The sequence below is a fragment of the Solanum pennellii genome, chromosome 2 (genome assembly GCF_001406875.1).
Source record: "Solanum pennellii chromosome 2, SPENNV200".
Taxonomy (NCBI): Eukaryota; Viridiplantae; Streptophyta; class Magnoliopsida; order Solanales; family Solanaceae; genus Solanum; species Solanum pennellii.
In genome coordinates this window covers 36,291,723-36,303,939 of record NC_028638.1, presented here as the reverse complement: position 1 = coordinate 36,303,939, position 12,217 = coordinate 36,291,723, and the positions used below count along the sequence as shown (strand labels likewise).

At 32.0% G+C, this 12,217-nt stretch overlaps 2 protein-coding genes across 6 annotated transcripts; both read left to right on the top strand.

Moving 5' to 3' along the window:
- Positions 1–3,207: 3,207 nt before the first annotated feature.
- LOC107009386 lies at positions 3,208–5,536 on the top strand. The gene has a single exon (XM_015208713.2). It carries the CDS (start codon positions 3,492–3,494, stop codon positions 5,376–5,378), a length of 1,887 nt encoding a protein of 628 aa, XP_015064199.1. The 5' UTR covers positions 3,208–3,491; the 3' UTR covers positions 5,379–5,536.
- A 953-nt stretch (positions 5,537–6,489) lies between these two features.
- Positions 6,490–9,802, top strand: LOC107008962 (ferredoxin--NADP reductase, leaf-type isozyme, chloroplastic-like). Of its 5 annotated transcripts, none has more exons than XM_015208189.2 (10): positions 6,490–6,742; positions 6,967–7,201; positions 7,585–7,718; positions 7,993–8,071; positions 8,224–8,315; positions 8,424–8,501; positions 8,767–8,829; positions 8,913–9,147; positions 9,358–9,460; positions 9,571–9,802. In XM_015208189.2, the coding sequence occupies exons 1-9, from the start codon at positions 6,638–6,640 to the stop codon at positions 9,423–9,425; spliced, it is 1,089 nt and encodes a 362-aa protein (XP_015063675.1). In that variant the 5' UTR covers positions 6,490–6,637; the 3' UTR covers positions 9,426–9,460; positions 9,571–9,802. The 5 variants fall into 5 exon arrangements, 3 of the variants coding, with proteins under 3 accessions (XP_015063675.1, XP_015063674.1, XP_027770598.1); XR_001455335.2 differs by having other exon boundaries at positions 6,491–6,742; positions 9,358–9,485; XR_003576927.1 differs by having other exon boundaries at positions 6,491–6,742; positions 9,358–9,489.
- The last annotated feature ends 2,415 nt before the right edge of the window (positions 9,803–12,217 follow it).

Here is a 12,217-nt window from a genome sequence, read left to right as displayed (position 1 = left end):
AAAAAAAATAAGAATTAATAATCGACATAAAAAGATGTAAAGAATATATTAAATTTTACTTTACCTTTTCAAATCAAGGAGCTTGAATGATAATGGATCTTCTTCAAAAATGAAGAACCATAAAAATGGTGGTATTTTTTTGAAAAGAGGAAGAAGATGTTTTTGAGAGAAACAATAAAATTCATTTTTGTATTTTTTTCAAATTGCTTTGACACGTGGCTCATTTTCATTGGCCAATGTTAACCAAAAGCTGCACTCACTCTGCCCTCACTCCGCACTCACGCGCCCTACATGGGTGAAAACACGTTTTTTGCCACGTAGGCACGCAAGGGGTAGTATATTACTTAAAAAATAAGTTGGAGGGGGTAATAGGACCTCATCAAAGATAAGGTGTGTCGTAGGGATTTTGGGTATAGGCTAGGGGGGTAATTGGGTATTATCCCAAATTATTAAGAAAAAAAGAGGAGACCAACTTTATTTTTTGGAAAACAGAAAATATTCTAAAATATTTCACAGTTACTATTATACAATATCTTCTTTTCTGTCCATTTTATTTTCATTTTTGGCGTAAGTTGTGTTATTGGGAAAATACTGATCTTTTTACTAAATAAAGAATACTTTAGATTTTTTTTCCCTTCAAAGGTAATTACAAGATTACAATTAAAAATATATATATAATGGTATATGTTGAATAATTTAGAAAATATGATCTAAAATATTTTCTTAATACTAAACTTTTAGAGATTATCTCAAGTTATTTTTGTATCTTCTGTGTATTTTTATCAAGGATATTTTTATTTTAATTGATTAAATTTTAAATAAAATTAAAATTATATTAACAAGAAATCGGAAAGTATAATTAACTTGATGATATAACGAGGAGTCAAAACTACTGGAAACTTACCAAAGTTTGGTGAGTGTTTCCTAATTTGTTCTCTAATAATATGGTTAAGAGGCTTATTCAATTTATTTAATCTAGGCCTTTAAATAATAAATATGACAGGTGTTAATTTATTCAAATATAAACTTGAGAAAATAGGGAGAAGGTATAATGGAGATGATAAACAAAATAATTAATTCCTAATCCAAACTGAAATAGGAATACTTAGGATTTACTTTTCCTAAAATAGAACTAGAACTCTATGCTTCTAAACAATATGATATGTTCAAATTATTGATCAAAACAAGACACAAAATTGATATAGTCTTTATAACATTATTCGTGAAATTATCATAATGATAGCGCATTAGCACACAGAGCTTAAAAAAGTGAAGTTGGAAAAAATATTAATTCATTTCACTTTGTTCTTAATATTTTTATATGTTCATTTTGATGTTAACACACTTATTATTTAATATTTATGTAAAGTATTTCATTCATATAAATTTATACATTATACAACATTACATTATTTTGATACGCAAGTTGATATATTTATCTAAAGCTATAGATATACACATAATATTTTTCTACAACTACTGTTTGTGCCCCTATTAAACATCTCGCTTGACTAACACAACATTAATGAGAAAAGACAGGATAATTTTGGGGATAAAAAACAGAAGTAAGATTGATTTTTCATTTTTTTTAAAAAAAATTAAAATTGATCAAAGTGACTAAGAGGATGTTTTGATTGGTTTAAAAGTTTATCAAATTAAAAAGTCAGTTTTTAACTTTTAAAAGTATTTAAGAAATATAAAAATAAGTCAAAATGACTTAAAATAAAATTACGAAAATGTTTGACAAGATTAAAATAACTTAAAATAAGTTATAATGACTTCAAAGAAGAGTCTGTTTGGCATTGCTGCTAAAAATTACTTATTTTCAGAAGCACATTTAAAAACAACTTTTCAGAGAAATGCCTTTGAAAAAAATAATGTAATTCGTTTTTGGCTAATTCATTTGATAAATATTTTTTATTAGCAAATTATGTTTGCCTAATCTTTTTAAAATGGCTTTGAGAGTCAACTTACCATAAAAAAAGACAAGTATTATTGTACTTTTAATATTAAGATTATTTTATTGTGAGAAACAAGTTTAAACATTTATTTTTTAAAAAAATTAAGTTAAAATATTCATATTTAAATTTATCAATTAATATTATATATCTTTTAGAGGGTTAAATCCTTTTATTGTTCTTTTTTCTAATCTTGCAAATTGTTGTTACCTTTTTTTTTTCTAATTACGCAAAGTAGTACGTAAAATAATAAATAAAACACTAACAATACATAAACCCTAAATAAAATATAAAATTTATTATAGCATAATAGAAAATAAAATTATTAAATGAAATTTACCCAGACATGTGAAATATATATATTAATTAATTAATAAGAGATATATTGATAAATATATATAAATGAAAAAAATATTTTAGTTTTGAAAAAATATATTTTTCTACTGCTATTTATTAAAAAAAAAACTGAAAATTTTAATTTATTCCCAATAACAAAAAAATACTTCTGCAAAACTCAAAAATAGATCTCCCATGTTTTTTGTTTTGTACCTAAAAAATAATTTTTAAAGTCAATATATTTTTCATCGTAGCATAAAGGGATCCTCGAAAGGTTGTGGTAAAATATATGTTCCTCGCCTTTTGTCTTGTAGCGTTGGGCCATACCCACGAAGATGTTACCAACCAAATAGTTCGGTGACTTTTCGCTCCTTAGTCCTTCCTTGTATATTAAGATTATTTTTTTATGCTTTCTTTCGTTAAAAAGACGAGTTTAACCTTGTAAAGCCAATTGACTCTTCGTCTTATAATGGAATAAATAATATTTTTCTTGTCTTATTTTATGTTACATATTTTTATTTTATTCTGTTTCATAAAATTTTTTACGTATTATAATTAGAAATAACTTAATTTTAAAATTTTTATTTTATTTTAAATGAAATAATTTATAACTACACATATATCTAATACAATTGTTTTATATTATACATTTTAATTATTATATTTTGTTAAACTTTATATCAAAATCGATATCTCATAAAATAAAATGGGACTGAGAAAATATCTTTTTAAAGTTTTATCAGGATAAGAAACATTTTTTTCTAAGTCAAGTCACCAAAAGCTTTAACTCTTCCATAGCCAAACGTCCAATAGAAGTTCATCTACTTTTTTTTTAGTACTACTATTATTTATTAGTCTTGCAAAACCCAAGTCAAAAGTCTTCGTTATTTATATCCCTTAAAATTTTCATTTCATATTTGCTATAGTAGTACGTACGACAAAGCACAAGTTACATCAATTACTAGTCATTGATTTCTCATCATTTCTTGGTTTTTGTCGGCAAAATTCTTGATTTGGCTAAATAAAAACTTCATTTTTGAATTTTTCATCTAGCCATTCTGCCAAAAAAAGACCAAAAGTTCCTAATCATATATTGAATGAATGCAACAGAGTTCAATTTGCTCTAAATAAGGCAAAAGTAAGTTTTTTTTGTTTTTTTAATTCGTGATATATATATAAATTGTTGAATTCCGTTTGATGGCGGATATAGTTAAGCAAATCTTGGCAAAGCCAATTCAATTAGCTGATCAGGTGATTCAGGCAGCTGATGAGGCAGTTTTATTCAATCAAGAATGTGTCGAGCTCAAGTCCAAGACTGAGAAGCTGATTGTGCTGCTTCGTCAAGCAGCACGAGCCAGCAACGAGCTCTATCAACGACCCATGAGCCGAATTATTGATGATACTGAACAAGCTTTGGAAAGAGCTATGTCTATTGTTACCAAATGTTGCACTCAGGGACTAGTGAAGCGCGTATTTACCATCATACCTTCTGCAGATTTCCGTAACTTGTCTACACAGTTAGAAAATTCTATTAGTAATGTGTCGTGGCTCCTTCGTGTATCTGCCTCAGCTGACGAGGGTGCTGATAGGTATTTAGGACTTCCTCCTATTGTTACTAATGAGCCTATATTGTGTTTTATTTGGGAGCATATAGCGATTTTGTGTACTGGTTCGGTTAATGATCGATCTGATGCTGCTGCATCGTTGGTTTCATTGGCTAGAGATAATGATCGGAATAGAAAATTGATCATCGAAGAAGGTGGGGTAGGGCCATTGTTGAAATTGTTGAAGGAAGGGAAATTGGAGGGTCAGGAGAATGCTGCAAAGGCAATTGGATTGCTAGGATGTGACCCTGTAAGTGTCGAACGCATGGTGAACGCTGGGGTGTGTTTAGTGTTAGTGAAAATCCTTAAAGAAGGTCTAATGAAAGTTCAAGCAGTGGTGGCTTGGGCAGTTTCTGAACTTGCTGCACATTATCCTGAATGTCAAGATGTTTTTCATCAGAATAACATAATCAGATTACTTGTTAGCCATCTCGCGTTTGAGACGGTTCAGGAGCATAGCAAGTATGCTATTGTTGGCAAATCCACGTCGATTGATGCTGTTCTTTCAGCTAGTAATGTGCACAAGTTGAATGAGGATGATGATAATAGCCACATTCCACATCCTTTAGGAAATAAGAAGCCTACTCAGATGCACAATGTGGTTACTGCCACCACGGATATGCAATCGTCTCAGCATATTCCGTTCAATGATGTAAACCAGACGTATCATCAGCAGAGTCATTATGCTACAGGGGTCAGTAATAGAGGGCGAGAATCTGAGGACCCTAATACCAAGGCTTATATGAAGGCAATGGCTGCAAGAGCTTTATGGAAACTGGCCAAGGGAAATTCAACTATTTGCCATAGCATTACTGATTCAAGAGCACTGCTTTGCTTTGCAGTACTCTTGGAGAAAGGGGCTGAAGATGTTCAGTATCATTCCGCGATGGCAGTAATGGAAATCACAGCAGTGGCGGAGAAAGATCCTGATTTGAGAAAGTCAGTGTTCAAGCCTAATTCACCTGCTTGCAAAGCTGTTGTTGATCAACTGTTGAGAATCATTGAGAAAGAAGATTTGAACCTGCTTGTTCCGTGCATTCGATCAATTGGGAATTTGGCCACGACTTTTCGAGCTACAGAGACGAGGATGATTAGCCCATTAGTAAAGCTGCTCGATCAACGAGAACCAGAGATTTCAAATGAAGCAGCCATTTCCCTCAAGAAATTTTCATGCAATGAGAACTACCTTCACCTGAATCATTGCAAGGCAATACTAAGCGCTGGAGGTGCAGGACATTTGGTTCAACTTGTTTGCTTTGGTGAAAAAGTAGTTCAGAATTCTGCATTGCTTCTCCTATGCGACATTGCATTGCACGTCCCTAATAGCGAAGAGCTTGCTGAAGCCGAGGTGCTTTCAGTGTTCAAATGGGCATCAAAGCAGGCACACTTGAACCGAGATGAAAAGACGGAGACATTGTTGCATGAATCCAAAAGCAAGCTGGAACTCTACCAATCTGGAGGATCCAGGGGATTCCATTGATTGCATCAAAACTTGTGTAAGAAAGACCTCAGGGATATGCTATGAAGGAAAAGGCAAAGTATCTGTTACTCTTGTAATATATGAATAATCATTTTCATTGGCTTTATTGTTTTTTCTTTCATTCTGCTCAAGGCATTTTCTCCTCTACTTTTTTTTTATTAGAATGGTCCTTTCACCAATTTTGACAAGATATAGTAAGTAGTCTGTCTTCCAACAATGTTCGAGTCATGGAAACATACAACATATGTCTGCAGAAATAGACCCAATAATGGTCCGGCACTTCTTCGGACGCCACACATAGTGGGAGCTTAATGCACCGAGTCACCCCTTTTTGTATTGGCATAATACATATATTGGACCCTAAACTTGACTTTAAGTGTCTACTTGTGCACACTCAAAGTTGAAGGACATAAATATGATTTGAAATCGAGTTAGAAGGCATATTTATGTATTATGCCTTTTGTATCAATAAAAACTTACTAAATGTGTCAGTGAGCATTTTATCCAACATTTCATCAGTTGGAAAAATGCTAGTGTGCCCCTAATCATGTGCATATAATAGATATCAAATTAAAAATCTCAAAATGGCAGCCCATAATCTTGAATAAAATCATCTATTTTTTGCACTTTATGTGACTCTATGACAATTTAGGACATCAACCAAGTTTTATTTGACAACAACTTCTTAAAATATTTTGAATTATAACTATTACACTTATACTTATAGTACTTCCAAAATATGTAGAATTTGTTACAAAAAATTATTGGAAGAATGAAGTAGCGACAAAAGGAAAAGAACCAAACTGTTATTATTCTTGTATAGATCTCTTATTTGTTAACTGTAATGAACATTTAAAAATCAAAGTCGCATTTGTTTTATTTTTTTTTTGCCATAAAAGGTAATTTGGTGTACAAAATGTTCAACAATAATAATATTTGAAGAAGGATCACACCTCAAGGAGTGTGATATAAACAGTCTACCTTAATACAAATAACATTAGTGATTGCTTCAATAGCTCAAACACGTGACCTATAGATAACTTTTTATGCATTTTTCCTTATCCTGGCATCTTGATCTTCCAATCTCCTCCACACATTAATTCCAAATCAACTCATCTCTAGAAGGATCCTAATTCCCTACCTTTCTCCTAATTTTCTTCTTAACAACCTCACTCCCCCCCTAACCCAACTCCCCCCAAAAAAGTTCTTTTGTTCACCACTCTCAATTTATTCTACTTTTTCTCAGCATCATAACCAATATGGCTGCTGCATTAAGTGCTTCACTCTCTCTACAATCCTCTAATTCAACTTCTCTTTCCATCAAAACCATCTTCATTTCCCCTGAAAATATCACTTTCAACAAGGTAAATTTCATTTTCTTTTCCTTTTTTCTTGGTGATCATCACACGATTAACTTATATTAACTGACAGTATAAAAGAATTTTTACTTAAGATGTTGTAAAAGATTACTAAGCAGTTCTTTTACCACAATTTTATTTACTTTTCTAGTGACTTATACTTCATAGTGTAAAATAATAATTCAAAAAGCTACACTCTGAGTGTACACAAGCTATATTTGTTTGAACAGGTTCTTTTATGCAACAGAAATGTATCAGTTAGTAGAAAAGTGTTTCACATTAGAGCCCAACTCACAGCGGAAGTACCTGCAAAGGTTGCGAAGGTATCGAAGAAACAGGATGAAGGTGTAGTTGTAAACAAGTTCAGGCCAAAGGATCCTTATATTGGCAGATGCCTTCTCAACACTAAGATCACTGGAGATGATGCCCCTGGAGAAACTTGGCACATGGTCTTTTCCACTGAGGGTATGGAACTTGTTTGTCTGGATTTGACTTGGCATAGAAATTACTAAAGTAGAAGACTTTTGAATCTTCTGGTCTTAAACTAAACATGTGTAGGATGTATCAAAATGTCTGTCTTTTAATATTGTGGTATCTGAAAGTTAAAAATAAAGAGTTGTCAAATAAGAAAAGAGACATTCTTAAACGAATTAAAAAGGAAAGTAAGACAAACAATTGAAATGGAGGGAGTAGTTCATTTAATTTAGTGAATTTGTTAAATGAACTTAACTTATATATACCGACAGTATTGAGTATTTTTGACACTTCCATGTAATTGTTACTTGGTGGCATATAGATTATATCTTTGTAAGATGAGCATTTGAGGTTTTTGTGTTGGGGTTGATCAGGTGAGATCCCATACAGAGAAGGCCAATCTATCGGAGTGATTCCAGATGGTGTTGACAGTAATGGGAAGCCACACAAGCTCAGATTGTACTCCATTGCTAGCAGTGCCCTTGGTGACTTTGGAGACTCCAAAACCGTAAGCTATTAAACTTCCTATTCCTTCAAATATTATCCAAAACACTACATGATGCAGTGATGTAAACATTATTTTCTGTAAGACGTGTTGTCCTATTGCTATAATTTGTCCTGTAAAGAGTGGTGTTGACCTATTTGTATACATACATTATCTCATAGAATCGGCGTCCCTCTTAGTAAAGGTTGCCCTATTTGAAATTCAATAACATAGGTTAATTAGCTAGCTATTATCCTTCGTCTAGTATCTGAAATAACTAGAGCTAGGTTTCATACAGGTATCTCTGTGTGTCAAAAGGCTTGTCTACACGAATGACAAAGGGGAAATAGTTAAAGGAGTCTGCTCCAACTTCTTATGTAAGAATCAAGGACTCCCTAAACCTTCAAACTATTTTAGCTATCATCTCGTGTATTTCATCTTTTCTCATGTACTTGACCTGAACATTTCTTAATGAATATAAGAATATATGCTTAGAGGCCTGCACCTGCTTTGGAATGTTAATATTCAGGTGACTTGAAACCTGGAGCTGAAGTTAAGATTACTGGACCTGTTGGAAAAGAAATGCTCATGCCAAAGGATCCCAACGCGACAGTTATAATGGTCCGCGCTAGCTCCTTTGTTATCACTATTAGGCATTTCTGTGTGCTCCCCTTCAATATGACTAAGCATAGTTGTTAATTATTAGACTTTGATCTTTTCTTCTTGCAGCTTGCCACTGGAACTGGAATTGCTCCTTTCCGTGGATTCTTGTGGAAAATGTTCTTTGAGAAGCATGAAGATTACAAGGTAAACCAGAAATCATTAGTATTTTATCTTTTCATGTCAATATGAGGACAGAACTGGAACTTATCAGATGAATGTAATGGTGAATCTACTATATGTGATGTATGTGTCAAAGATGAATAATTTCGACACTTTAAAGAGAGTTCAATCTCCACTAATCCAAAGCTTTGACTATGCACCTTTGAGTTTCATGGTAGTTATATGACTGGTAGTTTCTTTTCACTTTATTCATTACCTCCTCGAATGACATGGTTTTGGTTTTATGAAGTTCAATGGTTTAGCATGGCTTTTCTTGGGCGTACCGACAAGCAGCTCACTTCTTTACAAAGAGGTAAGTGGAGTCTTCAATGCTTCTTGGATACAAAATTTAGTATCATGTCACAATGCAGGACTAAGATTTATAACTTGTTGCAGGAATTCGAGAAAATGAAGGAGAATGCCCCGCAAAACTTCAGACTAGACTTTGCTGTAAGTAGGGAGCAGACTAACGAGAAAGGTGAAAAGATGTACATCCAAACCAGAATGGCTGAATATGCTGAAGAACTATGGACATTACTCAAAAAAGACAACACCTTTGTGTACATGTGTGGACTCAAAGGCATGGAGCAGGGAATCGATGACATTATGACTTCACTTGCTGAAAGAGATGGTAACATAGTTCAAATATCTCATTATATCATACATACATATGTAAAGGAATTCGACTTTTGTGCACTGTGTCGAGTTAAACTGTAAGGTAGAGTAAGTACTACCTACTACAGTTAAGCCGTCAATGTATATAACTTAAAATGCGTTGTAAATGTCTTGATCCATTATACATATCAGTCAAAGCCTAACATTTATGCATATGTTTTGAAAGGTATTAACTGGGCAGATTACAAAAAGCAGTTGAAGAAGGCAGAGCAATGGAATGTGGAAGTCTACTAAAGCTTTTGGTTTCTTTGTACAAATATGAGCAAAGTGTTAGTTTCTCTGCTCTGCATTCATGTAGGTGTAGGTTTGTAATTCTTATTTGTTTTTTTAGATTTTTTTATTTAAAGAAAAAGTTCGTATTTACTTTTTGTTGTGACAGTGTTCTGGGAATTAATGTCCCTTTGGAAGTTGGATTTTAAAGGGTGTATGGATGATAAACATACTTCTGGATGAACCTCTGCATATATATGAAACGTTTGTCCATTTGATCATACTTATGTAAAGTTGGATGGAAATGTATTTCCTATAATGGCTTGTGCTTTAGTGTATAAACATGTATATCAGGAATCAGGTGTAATACTAATTGAGACAGCTTGTTTGGATGGTTGTTACCTGTCTTATTGTATTGAATTGAATTGTATTGTATTTTTTTGATTTTTCACCCGGTGTCCGATATTTCACTAGAGACTCGGGCCATAAAGTCCCAAATTGGGGGTCTTGTTTTTCCTTTTTGGTTGTCCACCACCTGGTATTTGGTACCTACACCCTGGCCCAACTAAATCCGCATTTGTCCTTGAAAGTCCCACAGGAAGATAAAGCGCTCTCTAACAAATGTGATTTCATATTCAGTTCTTACAAGTCTATCACAACTCTTATTGGTATGGATTGGATTTTCCTATGCATGCTAGCAGAACTCAACTAGTTCAAATAAATTATTAAGAACTTAGTAAGAAGGAATTGGTGAATTTTCTTATCACTAAGAACTTAATAAGAAGGAATTGGTGATTCCCTTGCTAAGGTAGTCAAATAAATTGATTTGGTTCAATTTTTAGATTTTTAAGAAATTTAATGATATTTCTATCTCTCATTTTGTTTTTGGTACCGTAGAAAATATTTTTTTCGTCATTTTTTATATTATTGACATTTTATTATGAAGGCTATAATTTTTTTGGACTATGGATAAAATGTCCTGGGAAAGTGAATAAAATTTATAAAAAAAAATAATTTTTTTAGGGTAGATCTCATTGTTATTTCTTTGAATAATGAGTTAGGATCCATTAATTTCTTTTAAAAATTGGACTTAAGGTGTAAAGTTCAAAGACGAAAATTTTTTTGGTAAAAAAGTAATTAAAGTATTTTAAATTATTTATAAAAATTAATATATACATGAATTATATATTAAATTACATTAATATAATACATGAATTATAAAAATTAATATATGCATGAATTATATAATAATAATAATAATAAAGAATAGTAATAATAATAACAGTAACGGAAAAGGGTAAAAATTGCTCCTAAATTATGTGAAATAGACCACTTATACCTTTCGTTATATTTTGGGTCAAAACGCCTCTGCTATTATCCTAAGAGACCATAAATATCATCAAGAGTTAACACCTCAAAATTTTATTGATGTGGCAAGGCACGTGGAACTAATTCGTCCACCTAAGCATTGTCAACTAGGATTAACTACAATAGAACTAGACCTTTAGCAACGACAACAATCGCCACAAAAGCCCAGAAAATCGTCACTAAAACTTTTTTAACATTAAATTCTAATTTTGTATTTTTTTCATTGTTTTAAAAATATTAAAAATAATATTGATTAAGTAGGAGTTTGAAGATATTATATGTTTTAATCTTATGTCATATGTAAATGTATAAAATGTACAATGATGCATTATAAAGTAGGAGATTTGAATCGAGAAGTAATTTTGATGATTTTTCATAATAATATTGGATGTTTTAAATATTGATATCGCAAGTTATAAATTTTAGAAAATTAGGTTGCAATCAAAAATTAATTATCATATTTTTTTTTTGAAAAAATAGGTTTTACTAACGAATGATTGTTGGAGCCTTAGTCGCCACTAAAAATCATTCATAACCTTTAGTGGCAATATTTGAGATTTCGTGGAGACTTCGTCGCCACTAAAGGTCAAGTTTTTTTTATAGTGAATCATAGTTGACAAAGTTTAGGTGGAGGGATTAGTCTCATGTGGCTTGCCACGTCACTAAAAAATTGGGGCGTTAACTCTTGAGGGTATTTCTGGTCTCCTAGGATAACAACGGGGGTATTTTTTATCCCAAAATGTAATGAAGGGTATAAGTCGTCTATTTTGCATAGTTAGGGACAATTTTGACCCTTTTTCGTAATAATAATAATAATAATAATCAACTTTGTCCCATTTTTTTAACCATCACTATTAAAGGACAGAGTGCCATGGATGGAGTTGTTTTTTCCTAGGTTCAAATTTTGGGTATGAAAAAATTTATTAAAGCACTTCCCTCGATTGGGACATACACGGCGCAAACTCATATTAGATGTAGATACTAACACCGAATGAAAATAATAATAGTAAAAATAATAATAATAATAATAATAATAATAATAATAATAATAATAATAATAATAATAATAATAATAATAATAATAAGAGTAATTTTCCTAGATACTCATCCATGTTTGGGAAATTACCTAGGAATATCACGTATGTTTGTTTTAGAACTGCAATATTACCCAACTTTACCTATTTTCTGTTAGGATCGAATTCACGCACACACACTAGATGAATGAAGAACACAAGAACTTTCAAGAGAAAGAGATGGGAAATCTAGAGAGAGAGAGAAAACCTAATTTTTCGTGGTAAAACCCCGTGAGTAAACTTCCACGGCGGTGAGGTATATTTATATTAATAATTCAGAGTATTTTTTGTTACAGAGAATAAATAGGAAAACCTAAAATAGAGAATAAATAGGAAAGCCTAAAATAGAGAATAAATAGGAAAACCTAAAATAGA

Bases quoted from the DNA above. Each gene is read 5' to 3' on its own strand.
- LOC107008962 (XM_015208189.2), top strand. From the start codon at position 6,638: ATGGCTGCTGCATTAAGTGCTTCACTCTCTCTACAATCCTCTAATTCA. The intron at 7,719-7,992 runs GTAAGCTATTAA...GGTTTCATACAG, and splicing joins ACTTTGGAGACTCCAAAACC to GTATCTCTGTGTGTCAAAAG. The intron at 8,316-8,423 runs GTCCGCGCTAGC...TTCTTCTTGCAG, and splicing joins CCAACGCGACAGTTATAATG to CTTGCCACTGGAACTGGAAT.
- LOC107009386 (XM_015208713.2), top strand. From the start codon at position 3,492: ATGGCGGATATAGTTAAGCAAATCTTGGCAAAGCCAATTCAATTAGCT.